General features: G+C 40.9%; 3 protein-coding genes across 4 annotated transcripts; 2 read left to right on the top strand and 1 right to left on the bottom strand.

The window, feature by feature from the left end:
* Nucleotides 1–2,037: 2,037 nt before the first annotated feature.
* On the top strand, nucleotides 2,038–4,972 carry c13h6orf62 (chromosome 13 C6orf62 homolog). The gene is made up of 5 exons (XM_039820417.1): nucleotides 2,038–2,588; nucleotides 2,781–2,957; nucleotides 3,036–3,161; nucleotides 3,403–3,537; nucleotides 3,643–4,972. The coding sequence occupies exons 1-5, from the start codon at nucleotides 2,460–2,462 to the stop codon at nucleotides 3,766–3,768; spliced, it is 693 nt and encodes a 230-aa protein (XP_039676351.1). The 5' UTR covers nucleotides 2,038–2,459; the 3' UTR covers nucleotides 3,769–4,972.
* Nucleotide 4,973: 1 nt separating this feature from the next.
* Nucleotides 4,974–6,186, bottom strand: acot13 (acyl-CoA thioesterase 13). 2 transcript variants are annotated; one of them, XM_039820418.1, is made up of 3 exons: nucleotides 6,016–6,186; nucleotides 5,677–5,882; nucleotides 4,974–5,433 (listed from the first exon to the last, which is right to left on the bottom strand). In XM_039820418.1, the coding sequence occupies exons 1-3, from the start codon at nucleotides 6,097–6,099 to the stop codon at nucleotides 5,274–5,276; spliced, it is 450 nt and encodes a 149-aa protein (XP_039676352.1). In that variant the 5' UTR covers nucleotides 6,100–6,186; the 3' UTR covers nucleotides 4,974–5,273. The 2 variants fall into 2 exon arrangements, with proteins under 2 accessions (XP_039676352.1, XP_039676353.1); XM_039820419.1 differs by having other exon boundaries at nucleotides 5,677–5,861; nucleotides 6,016–6,182.
* Nucleotides 6,187–6,276: 90 nt separating this feature from the next.
* tdp2b (tyrosyl-DNA phosphodiesterase 2b) lies at nucleotides 6,277–9,847 on the top strand. Its single transcript, XM_039820416.1, has 7 exons — nucleotides 6,277–6,642; nucleotides 6,888–7,009; nucleotides 7,156–7,305; nucleotides 7,487–7,578; nucleotides 8,062–8,180; nucleotides 8,267–8,437; nucleotides 8,616–9,847. Exons 1-7 carry the CDS (start codon nucleotides 6,496–6,498, stop codon nucleotides 8,895–8,897), a joined length of 1,083 nt encoding a protein of 360 aa, XP_039676350.1. The 5' UTR covers nucleotides 6,277–6,495; the 3' UTR covers nucleotides 8,898–9,847.
* Nucleotides 9,848–11,647: the final 1,800 nt, after the last annotated feature.

Genomic DNA, 11,647 nt, shown 5'->3' with positions numbered 1-11,647 from the left:
AAGGTTTTTTGTTTGTTTTTTCCTTAACTTTATTGTGTAAATTCTCACATACAACGTCAACAAAACAAAAACATCAATTATAGAAAACAGTTCAGCATCATACTCATAAATAATAACAAGACAGTCCTGTCTTCACTCTCAGTAAGGGATACACTCTTATATTATCAGGACATAATATAAATGTACTACAGTAACATATCAAGAAAAAAAGAAAAAAAACAGTATGCAAAATAATAATAATAATAATAATAATAATAATAATAATAAACCTATGGAAGCCCATCTCCACCAATGTGATGAAAAAAAGATCATGTAAGTCGTTAGGACAAACTTTCTTAAAATAATGAGATATCTAAAAAAAAATGAGATAGCATCTAAAAATAATGAGTTAGTATCTCAAAATAATAGTACCTCAAAATAATGAGAAACTTTCTTAAAACAATAAGAAGCTTTCTCAGAATAATAGTATCTCAAAATAATGAACAACGTTGACAGGATCGTCATCGGTATAGCTTGTAATGGTGACCCAGAATAGTCAACTATTCGACCTAAGGAGCCTGATTCAACTGCCAATCTCACAGTTGAATCGTCTGTCTGAAAATGTGTTTATGAAACAAATGATCATACTATTCGGGCTATATGGGGGTGCTGAATGTCTGATTTGATATAGAATTGCTTGTTTTTTCCCAATCAATCATGATAGCCTATTTTGGTATGAATTTCAGCCTATTAATAAAACTGATAATAACAATTAAGTAAGGGTACTCATGTGGACACAAATCAGAAGTGCCTGTACTCAGTACTGGCCAATTTCAGGGACTGATTTTGAGAAAGTTTCTCATTCTAATGACTTACAGGATATTTTTTTCATCACATTGGCGGAAATGGGCTTCCATATTTACCATATTCCAGAGGATATTTGCATAGCATTACATTTACGATGTTGTTTTTTTTCCTCGTGCAGTCACATGTCAACATACGTCACAGCTTTGTAGTTCGTAGTTGACTGTGCAGCCATTTTGGGGAGGCTGTGGTCGGCGAGTTTGTGTGCCATTATCAGCTGCCTAAAAACACACAAAGAAACCAAACGGACAAACGTTGGACGACACGCCGTCAAATATGGGCCCGCCGGGAGACAGAACACGCCACATGTCGACTGAAAGAACGGAGGATTTCAGCTGGATTGTCGATTTATCTTGACATGGCATGCAGCAGGGCGAGTCGGAGGTTGTGACGACTGAAGAAAAGAAGAGAAAGAAAACAAGCGCAGCAAACACCTCGAAACTTCAGCCGTGAAAAGGGGAGATTTGTTTAGCTAACGTTTATTTCGCAACTCAGCGTTTGTCGTTGGTTGGCTATTGATTCCCTAGCGGATTTTTGTCGATAAAGTTAGTGACAAGACACGACTGAAGCACATTTACCTAGCTAAAATGCTGAGCACAAGCATAACCAGTTAGTCAGCCAACCCTTCAGGTCTCTTGACTCTCACAGCACTGGCAGTCACATTGAACCTGGCGAGAAAATGTAAACGCGTAGAAAGATGACTGTACGCTAGCTAGCCAACCACACATAGGCCTCATTTAAGCCAATCAGTCAAAAGATAAGATGTAGCTATATCGTTGGTTCACTACTAGTTAGTGTTGGAAGTGAATGCCCAGATTAGCTTGCTAGCTCACCTTAGCTAGTGTGCTAAAAATACGCCCACATCATGACTATCAGCAGTGGCAGCACCGCAGGCCGTGGGCCAAATGAATGGCAGTAAAAGTCAAGGAAATGTCAAGTTACTTTCGCAGTAGTCTTCGATGTTACCCGGGGCCAATATCTCCTGGCATCTGTATTTGCCTGCCATGTTCGTTTGTATCCCCGATCCGCCTGTAACACGCATTTAACGCAGTCTCTACAGAGAAACAAACAAAAAACGATAGCAATGGATGAGGGACTTTGAAATGACCCCAATAATAGAGTATTTGTCTGCTTCCTTGATCTCTGTCCTTCTCATGCTTCACAAAGGGGGGTTGGGTTTTGGGTAGGGCTTTTTGTTGATTTCAGTAACATTCTCAGAAGAAAAGTTAGTCACATTTGAGTTGCTCTTTAATTTAAATCTCTGTTGTAAACCCATGTCGATGGCAGGTTGAAAAAAGCTCATTTGGCTTAAATGTCATGTCTTAAAACATGGATTCCTGAACAAGTAATAAGGAGATGTAGTCTTAGCTTGTTGACCATTCCCCTCCTCAACGCTGCCCTTTTACACAAATTAAAAATGACGTAGTTTTGTTTCCGATTTGTTGACCTTCTCAGTTGGTAGTTAGGGGGTATTTTACAGATCTAGTTTTTGAGTCGTTTGATGCGTTGTTTCTGCAAAGGGTAGCTAGCTCCATCCTTTATCCAACGTATAAATACAAAAGTAGAGTGTAGCCAAAATATTCTGTACAAGAAGACCCTACCATCAAAATCTAACCATGGGGGACCCAACTTCACGAAGAAATCAAACAAGAAATCGACTACGAGCTCAACTTCGGAAGAAAAGGGAATCTTTGGCTGATCAGTTTGACTTCAAGATTTATATAGCCTTCGTTTTCAAAGAAAAGGTTTGTCAGTAAAATGGAAGAATATAGTAATTCTCGACACAATCTTAAATCACTCGTCTCTCAGACCTTAACATGATCTTCTCCAGCGCTTCTCATTACACGTTAACATTTCACATTTACACTTGTTCCTTTTTATATGACCACAGGAAAACGATTACTTAAAATGTTTGTTTCTGTGTTTTGTAATTACAGAAGAAGAAGTCTGCACTTTTTGAGGTAGCTGAAGTGGTGCCAGTGATGACCAACAACTATGAAGAAAACATCCTACGAGGTGTGCGAGATTCCAGCTACTCTCTCGAGAGTTCGATAGAACTCCTGCAAAAAGATGTTGTGCAACTGCACGCCCCCAGATATCAGTCAATGCGAAGGGTAAGTAGTGCACCATCTTAAGAAGGGGTGAAAAAGACAAAGTCCATTTGTGTTTTACATTGTTCTCTCTTCTCACAGGATGTGATAGGCTGCACACAGGAGATGGACTTCATCCTTTGGCCACGCAACGATATTGAGAAGATTGTCTGTCTGCTGTTCTCCAGATGGAAGGGGGCTGAAGATGAACCCTTTAGGCCTGTTCAGGTCAGAACTTGACACCTCATCATATTACTCGGGCTGTAAATGTTTGAAGCCTTTTTTTTATGAAAATAACCTTGTGCTCATTGTAATGACTTGCTGTTCACAATGTAGACATTTTACATTGTGTAGTATAAAAAAAATATATATTAATTTAATAATTAATTACATTTGTGAATCACACTGCCTTCGTCTGGATGTAACAAAATGTACTTCTTGGCTCACAAGTCTCTCCTCTGATTTACAGGCCAAGTTTGAATTTCATCATGGAGACTACGAGAAGCAGTGCTTGCATGCTTTGGGTCGTAAAGACAAGGCTGGAATGGTCATGAACAACCCAACGCAGTCTGTATTTCTCTTCATGGATAGACAGCACTTACAGGTGAGTCAATCCACTGAAATTATAATGTTACCAATCTGACAAACTGGAACCCCAGATAGCGTCTCAATGCACTTCACCACAAATCTTCTCTGTCCACTTTTACAGACTCCTAAAACCAAGGCCACAGTGTTCAAGTTGTGCAGCCTCTGCCTTTACTTGCCCCAGGACCAGCTGACCTGCTGGGGTGTGGGAGACATCGAGGATCACCTCCGCCCATACATGCCTGATTAAGGCTCCCTGCAACACCCAGCCACATAGGGAAAAGTCCTCCCCCTCTCTCCAGCCTAAGCCTTCAGAAGCAAATTGATGTACTCATCTCCACCCGTTTCCTTTTAAAAGATTTGAACTTGTGCTTGGATCTCTCCTTTTTTGTTACCTACTCAGTCTCCCCTCCCTGACCTGAAGCTGATTTAGTTCCCATCCTTGTTTTTTTTCCCTCACGCTCCCAATGTTCCTTCTCTTCTCTCTTCCATTTTTGGAGTGGTTCCCCCATTTCTTTTGTTACTCCCTCTTCATTCCCTCCTACTCACTCATCCATTTTTGTTCATTTGAACCTGCACGAACATTGATTTTGAGTGGTTGGTTGTTCTCTTGGAGCCGCACTGTCAACAGCACCGGTCATTGAAGGAACTCTTTATGTTGCATCAAAACAGGAACAAACAATACACAGGTCTTCACGGTGGTTCTCAGATGGACATGTTTTATATCCTTGTTGTCATAAGAAAGGATTGCTAAAGCTTGTTTGTAATGGCAATGGGGTTTCTAGAACTTTACACAATCTTTTGACCAAGGATAGGTGTGAATAGGTGTTATAAAACCTGTATAAGTAAAGAAAACAAGATGAACAATATTTGTCAAATCATATGGTGTAGGTATTGCTTCTTAAAAACCGCCTTAGTTTTTTTGCTGGACTTTGAAAAAAAAAATTGTTGCTGTCATTTGCTTTCCTCTGAAACATGCTAGGCAGGCCTTTGCTAAAATCTTGAGTGACTTGAAAGGCATTGTACACAAAGTTGAGACATGTTGGTTAGATGTTGAAGGTCATTGTCACCATTCATGCTCCATTTGTTTAAGCTACTGAAATCTGATGTTTTATGTTTTGTTTTATTTGGGATGTGGGTTGCTGATAAACTGAAATGGTGACATACTTAATGTTAAACTTGCCTAACAAAAGTTGCTGAAAGATAACTGATTTGTTTAATTTGACCTACTAAAATGAAGATAATTTGCTTCCATGCTCATCAAATTAAAATTGGGTTTTGCAGGCTTGCTTGTCAAAGAATATGAAGTACATGGCATATAATTTTGCTCCTTGTTGATTCAGTGTGTTCAGTTAAAAGGGTATAAGGTGTGTAACTTCTGGTTTTTTTTCTGTTGAATCTCAAATCAATACTGCTGAGCATATCCCAATACAATGCAAATTCTGAAAGCATAACTCTTGTCTATTTGTTTTATTGCATGTGCATGAAGCAGTACCATTGATACAATAGTTAGGTCAGGATTGACTCTGACCATAGAGCTATCAGTTTTTTCTGTAACTGTTCAACAACAAATATGCAACAGTGGTAACAAATATCTAAGTAACCAGCCGTGGTTCGTAGCACTCCCCACTGTTGATTACATTTTTTCAGTTTTGTACAGTCAGTTTTGCAAACTACAGGCAAAGGTTAGTTTACATATTCACTCAGAGTCCCTTGTTTTGACAGTATCATTACATGATATCTGATTTAGAGAGTTTAGCTGCCGCCAAGGTGTTTAGTGTGTCTCCCCTGTGCTATAAGCTTCCCTGTGGCCTTGTTGGTGAGGTCCACGGTGGCAAACGCCAGCGTTCGTCCTTGCTTCAGAACCTGAGCAGTAATGAGTACATCCTCTCCCATCTTGGCTGCATTCATGTATCTGTAAGACAATGACATTTTGTTTGCCAGTCATTTGTAGTTTATGAAGTTAATCTTCAACCTGACCTGGTTAAAAACATTGAAGGTCAAGGCCTGAAATCAGGACTGTAGGTACTGCTGAAGACCTGGAGATCATGTCCTCTGTATTTTTTCACAGCTTAATCCAGAGGCGATGCAAAGTTTTCTGGTGATCAGCGGGGAATACATTTGAGCTTTTTAAAGTTGACACCGTTAATGGACTCACGTTATGTTCATATCCACACTGACTCCTGGTGCTCCCCTCTCAGTGTACATGATAGCCATGGTGGAGATGACATCGACCAGGGTGGCTGTCAACCCGCCGTGTAGCGTCCCTCCCCGGTTGGTGTGCTCCTCGTCTACACGCATCTCACACACCACCTTACCTGGTCTGGCAGACAAAACGTCCACCTGAGGGAAACACATAGGTATCTGTGACAATGCAACAAAGCGGACGTTATCCAGCTAACCCGTTGAGTTTTAAAGTGCAAGCTGAGTTACAAAGTGTGCTCACAGTAATATATCTTAAAACGGTCAAGATATGTCGCAGAATGTGTATCTTTACCTTGCTCAGGACTCTGTCGAAGCCTGGATTATCTACCATTGCTCTCATTATTTGTTTTAACGAATTTAAAGACAGCGAAACCATATTTAACGTTAGTAAATTGCGACCAATGTCAAACTTCTGTTTACTTCCCACCGGAAACTGTTGCGTTCGATAAATTGTCCGGGCGGAACTTGAAGTCAATCTGCCTATGTCAATCTGCTAGCTAGATGTGTTGTAAGTAAGAAAGTAAACAGCACCACAATAATAACAATATGATGATATTCATTAGTAACTGTACAGGTAACCTAGAGTTGTTAACTTTCAATCATACAAAGTACAGTTTGCTGCTCTGCGATTTGTTGTAACCTAATTAGCAAATTCCCCCGGACGCCTTTCACTGGTACACCTGAGAGAATTTGCAGAGAAAAATATTGACTAATGTTTGCATTTAACTCTATTCCCGTGTAACTCTATAAGTAAAACTAGTAGCTAGAAAAGATGGCTTCTACATCCGACTTTGACAAACCGTCAGTTTCTAATGTAGAAGAAAACAGAAGTCGCCTCTGCGATGAGTTTGCGGCAGTAACAGGAACTGATAGCGCTGTGGCCCAGTGCTACCTGGCTGAAAATGAGTGGGAGATGGAGGTACAGTAGCTACAACAACTGAGGCCTCTCAGATGTGACATTACCTAGATAGGTTACTGTTGCAGCTAGATGCAGAATGCTACAGCTGGTGGCCAATATGGCAACTTTTTAGTCCAAGTCAACACTGCTGCAGTTTATTTAGCTGATCAGATCAGCCTCTAGTAAAGCTTGTAAAAATGTTTTATAAACCTGTTAAGGATGGTACGAAGATCGTCAGGCATCACTTCCCATCACTTGTCTTTCAGAGAGCTTTGAACTCATTCTTTGAAGCTGATTTGGAGAAAGTATTTGAAGAAGATTTCCCAGAGAGTGAAACCAGCCCCCCAAAAAAGAAGCAAAAAGTTGAGAAAAAAACACCAGGAGACTGGTAGGTCTGCTGTCTTTCCTCCTTTGTCACTGTCCAAGTTACTGTGTGTGGTGATATTTAGCCGTGACTCTTTATTCTTATTGTTGTTAAAGCCAGCCAACATTTAACAACTCCAAATTAAATAACAGTCATTGGAACTTTTCCAGTATAGATTTGACTGCAGACAGTCCAGCCTCCACACGCAAACCCTCAGAAGAAGACGACAATAAACTGTCACTGATTTCCTGGAACGTGGATGGACTTGATACAGACAACCTTGGAGAGCGAGCCAGAGGCCTGTGCTCCTTCTTAGTCTTGTAAGCTTGTGTTTATACACTGTTACTCTTTGTTGGAATGACTTGAAATTTTATTTGTGGTGGGCGATCCAAACTTCCTAATTAAACTCTGTTGATATCAGAGCTGCAGAGCAGTGCCCCATGGAGATGCAATTTCTAAGAGGCAGATCGTAATTCAAAAGTGAATCTTGTCTTTATGTAGATACACTCCTGACGTGGTGTTTCTACAGGAGCTCATTCCACCTTACGTCCAGTACCTGAAGAAACGGGCTGTCAGCTACCTACTCATTGAAGGTACAGTATGCTCAGCAGGTCGTTATAACAGAATAGTTTTTTTTGACATATCACAGCAGGAAAAGCACTGGTGTAAATGATACAAAGAATTATGGCTGAATTCCATTTAGATGCTTAAGTTCTAGGGTCTTGGTATTGAGCATGCTGGCCCACTGTCACACTGTCATGGCTTACTGGGACACCTGGATAAAACAGAGCCATTTTTAATGGTATTAGTAACACCTGTGCTTTTCCTACTATGACAAGGCAAAAATGTTTTCTTTGTAAAAGACCTATGATGTAGGTATTTTCACTGAAAAGTGTCTCTACTCCTGTTGTAGTGCACGCTTCTTTTTCTATTACCTGACGACAGTCTTCATTGTTACACAGTATGTTGCACTAAACAAAAAAGAGGCCCCACAACTGTATTATACAGAATATTGGATATGCTTTTGCTGAGCTCAGCAACATTAACTATCCCTCCTCTTATCATGTGCTGACCAGGTGGTGAAGATGGTTACTTCACTGGGATGATGCTGAAGAAGTCACGGGTCAAATTCGTGGAGAGCGAGATAGTCACTTACCCCACTACTCAAATGATGAGGAATCTGCTTGTAGCTCAGGTTTGTGCACAGATAGTTGTACAAATACTTAATGCCATGTTAAGCTTTCTGTTGTTACAAAGTTGGATTTTTCTCTTTGTAATCAGGTGACTTTCAAAGGCCAGAAGCTGTGTTTGATGACATCCCACCTCGAGAGCTGTAAAGGCCAAGCAGCGGAGCGGATGAAACAGCTGCGAGTGGTGATGCAGAGGATGAGAGACGCACCTGACGATGTCACTGTCCTGTTTGGAGGGGACACAAACCTGAGGGACACTGAGGTCAGTCGTTTGTCTTTCATCATTATTGACTTAAAAAAATATTATGTGTGACAGCTTAAAAGGTAGTCCACTTCCCCAGTAATGTCTGCAACAATGGTGTTTACGCTCACAGTTTTGGTTATGAACTTAGTAATCACACTTCTTTAAAAATGATTGCCCTTTCTGGGCTCTATCTCAGGTTACCAAAGTGGGTCTGCCCTTCAGTGTCTGCGATGTGTGGGAGCGACTGGGAAAGCAGGAGCACTGCCGCTACACATGGGACACCAAAGCCAACAACAACAAGACTGTTCCTTATGTCAGTCGCTGCCGTTTTGACCGGGTCTACCTCCGCCCGGCTACCAAGGACGGCGTCCAACGCCTGGCCCCCGACCACATGGCCTTGGTGGGGCTGGAGAAGCTGGACTGTGGACGCTTTACTAGTGATCACTGGGGAATCTACTGTAGCTTCTCTGCTGCGTAGAAATGCACAAAACAACCTGAGACGTGCCAATTTAAGTTTTGGATCAGCTGGTCTAGTTTGTTTTGTGTGTTTTACAGTCCCACTGCACACCATGTGAGTGCTGGGTTCAGAACGCAGAAACATGTTCTCTGTGAAAGGAGATGTTCTGATCTCAGCTGACGTTGGTTACCTGTAAATTTGATGTATTGATTTGATTAGTTTTATCTTCTAATGTGTCTCTGCCCAAGAGTTTGTTTTTTTGTTCGAAAGCACCAATAAATGTAAAAATGTCAGTTTGCAGCACTGTGCCGCTGTAGTATTGATAGCTGACCACTAGAGAGCACCAAAGAGTTGAATTGCAATTGTTAAAAAAAGTCATATTTTCTGATGGCAGTCAGCATTTACAACAAAAGAAATAAAATCAGTCTGAGTGATTGGTGACTCCAAATTCAACTTCATGTTAACTACTAAATCATTGTAATTTAAGCTAATATAGGTCCATAATGTTTGCCTGCTATGTTATGTAAAATGTCTCCTGTGAAAAAAGCCTATTAGAATGATACTGTATATAACGATTTAATTGCACCTATAATATACAATTCTGCATTATGACCTCAGTTCTACCCTAAACCAGATGTAACCTTCTCACAGTCTCTGCCAACACACTGTCAAGACGTGTCCCTCTCCTCTCTCGGTAATGCACCCTTCAGATTTGAGAGTGTGTTTTCATGTATGCTCGGTGAACAGACAGCACAGTTTTTTACAGCCCAGTCACACAGACCCGAAGAAGAGCTGACCTTATGAGAGGACACAGATGTGACTCTTCCCTGGGAGCAGGCGTCATCAGAACAGGCCTCCCTCCCCCGTTTGTCCCCGCTCACTGGTTCCTGATTAGCAAGGACACTTGAGCTAAGTCTGTTTAGCTTTAATGAGTTCACCTAAAGCAAAAAAACATAAACTTTAAGAATGAAGTTTATTGTTTTTTTTTCTTTTCTTGTCATACAAACTCCTATATATTTTTTTCCTGCTTACTCTGTTGATTGGAAAAAAAAAACAAGTAGTGCTGCAAATAATGATTACCTTAATTTGTAAATAATATTTTTTTTGTCCCACTTAAAGTCTAAAACCAAATGATATTCAGTTTACATTCATCAAAGAAAGGCAGCAAATACTAATATTTGAGAAGCTGGAACCATAATAGTTATCAAAATAGTTGCAAATATGTCTTTCTGTCAATTGAAAAATAATTGCAATTGTAGTTTTCAATTAAAAGTGGTAGACATTTGTTGATAGTCCAATATATTGTAATGCAACTCATAAGAATAGATTGAGTCAGCATGCATGACCAGAGATATAGGGGTATACAATAGAAATAAACTGAACATTTGCTACAAGCCAGTGCAGTATGATGAGCAGCAAAGCATTGTCAGAAATCTAAACTTTTTTCTCAGGGTCCTCCAGAGGTGAACTATGTTTGCCCTATTTGTTAACTTAGCAGTTTCCCACTTCAGCAGAGAGGAGAACTGCAGCAGGTCATAGATGGTACAGATGGAGGCAACAGCTGTCTGTCTGCCAGAGGCCTATCAATGTTTCCCTCCTCCACAAATCCATAAACATCCACACCATAAGTTTCCCTCTGGAAGGCTGCATGGACGTATTCCAAGATCATTCCACTCACTTTTTTTCTTTAACAATTCAACTCTGAGATGTCTTTTTTTTCAAGCACCAACAGCCTCACAGATGTATTTTTGGTGCTTTTTTTTTTTTCTCAAAAGAGTAGCCCTCAGTGAGAACTAGGGCTTTCATTTCAGGCACGTCAAAATGAATGTTCTTGGTTTTGTGTGGACGTAGCCGTGTGCTGACGGGGAGGCTCTGGGATGAGGTTTGTCCTTTGAGGCTGGGTTGGATGATGATGGATCAGACACAGATCTGACCCGAGCCAGAAGAGATTGGCGGGTTGTGTGTCAGCTCCTGGTAACGTGGAGAAATAAAATGCAAGAGAAGTCTGGTCTGTTACTGTTTGATTGATAGACTGTGGCTGGGTTCTCTTTGGGGTTTTATATTTCTGTTGTATTTGGGGTGTGAGTAGATGGCTGTGGGCAACTTTCCCGTGTGTGTGTGTGTGTGTGTGTGGTTACATCGGCACAGCACTGTTCACAAGATGGATCTATCTGGACCATGTCTGCTAGACACTGTCCACACAAACCCCCACATCCCCTTGTACAGATAGCTTGTCACAGGCAAGGCAAGGCAAGGGCAAGCGTAAGTGGTGCTCCACTCTCGTCACCACCGCCACATCCATCACTGATATCCTTCAAAATTGCTGTGACAAACTGCCCCAGAAGCCAGCATTATTTCTGGCTGTACAGTGCTGCTGCATATTTGTGGACTGACAGTTATTTAGAGGTTTGCAAGATAAGGGGAAATCTTCTGAGCAAGAACATTTTGTCCTCCATCACTCTCAAAGGGTCGAGGATGAAGCCAGGTAATATTGAGGGACTCATGCTAGGAGTGTGTGTGTGTGGTGGTGGGGGGGGCTGCTCAACAAAACAAAGATAGCAGGGAGTTGAAATGTAATCAATGCATTTCTGTGAAAACATCTGCTGAGAAGTCAGAGTTTCCCACTGATACCAGTTACTTTAAGGCTGCTAAAGTCCATCTTAAATAACAAGTAACAGTACAGGAATTGACTCACTATTACATAAGGCATCCTGAGCTGTAAATTATTAAACAATAAGAGGAGTGGACTACATACAAAACATTAAAGCAAT

This window comes from Perca fluviatilis, chromosome 13 (assembly GCF_010015445.1).
Source record: "Perca fluviatilis chromosome 13, GENO_Pfluv_1.0, whole genome shotgun sequence".
NCBI lineage: Eukaryota > Metazoa > Chordata > Actinopteri > Perciformes > Percidae > Perca > Perca fluviatilis.
This window is presented reverse-complemented; position numbering and strand designations above follow the sequence as displayed.

Bases quoted from the DNA above. Each gene is read 5' to 3' on its own strand.
- tdp2b (XM_039820416.1), top strand. From the start codon at position 6,496: ATGGCTTCTACATCCGACTTTGACAAACCGTCAGTTTCTAATGTAGAA. The intron at 6,643-6,887 runs GTACAGTAGCTA...CTTGTCTTTCAG, and splicing joins AAAATGAGTGGGAGATGGAG to AGAGCTTTGAACTCATTCTT. The intron at 8,181-8,266 runs GTTTGTGCACAG...CTTTGTAATCAG, and splicing joins GGAATCTGCTTGTAGCTCAG to GTGACTTTCAAAGGCCAGAA.
- c13h6orf62 (XM_039820417.1), top strand. From the start codon at position 2,460: ATGGGGGACCCAACTTCACGAAGAAATCAAACAAGAAATCGACTACGA. The intron at 3,162-3,402 runs GTCAGAACTTGA...TCTGATTTACAG, and splicing joins AACCCTTTAGGCCTGTTCAG to GCCAAGTTTGAATTTCATCA. The intron at 3,538-3,642 runs GTGAGTCAATCC...CCACTTTTACAG, and splicing joins TGGATAGACAGCACTTACAG to ACTCCTAAAACCAAGGCCAC.
- acot13 (XM_039820418.1), bottom strand. From the start codon at position 6,099: ATGGTTTCGCTGTCTTTAAATTCGTTAAAACAAATAATGAGAGCAATG. The intron at 5,883-6,015 runs GTAAAGATACAC...GCATTGTCACAG, and splicing joins TCGACAGAGTCCTGAGCAAG to ATACCTATGTGTTTCCCTCA. The intron at 5,434-5,676 runs GTGAGTCCATTA...ATTGTCTTACAG, and splicing joins AGTGTGGATATGAACATAAC to ATACATGAATGCAGCCAAGA.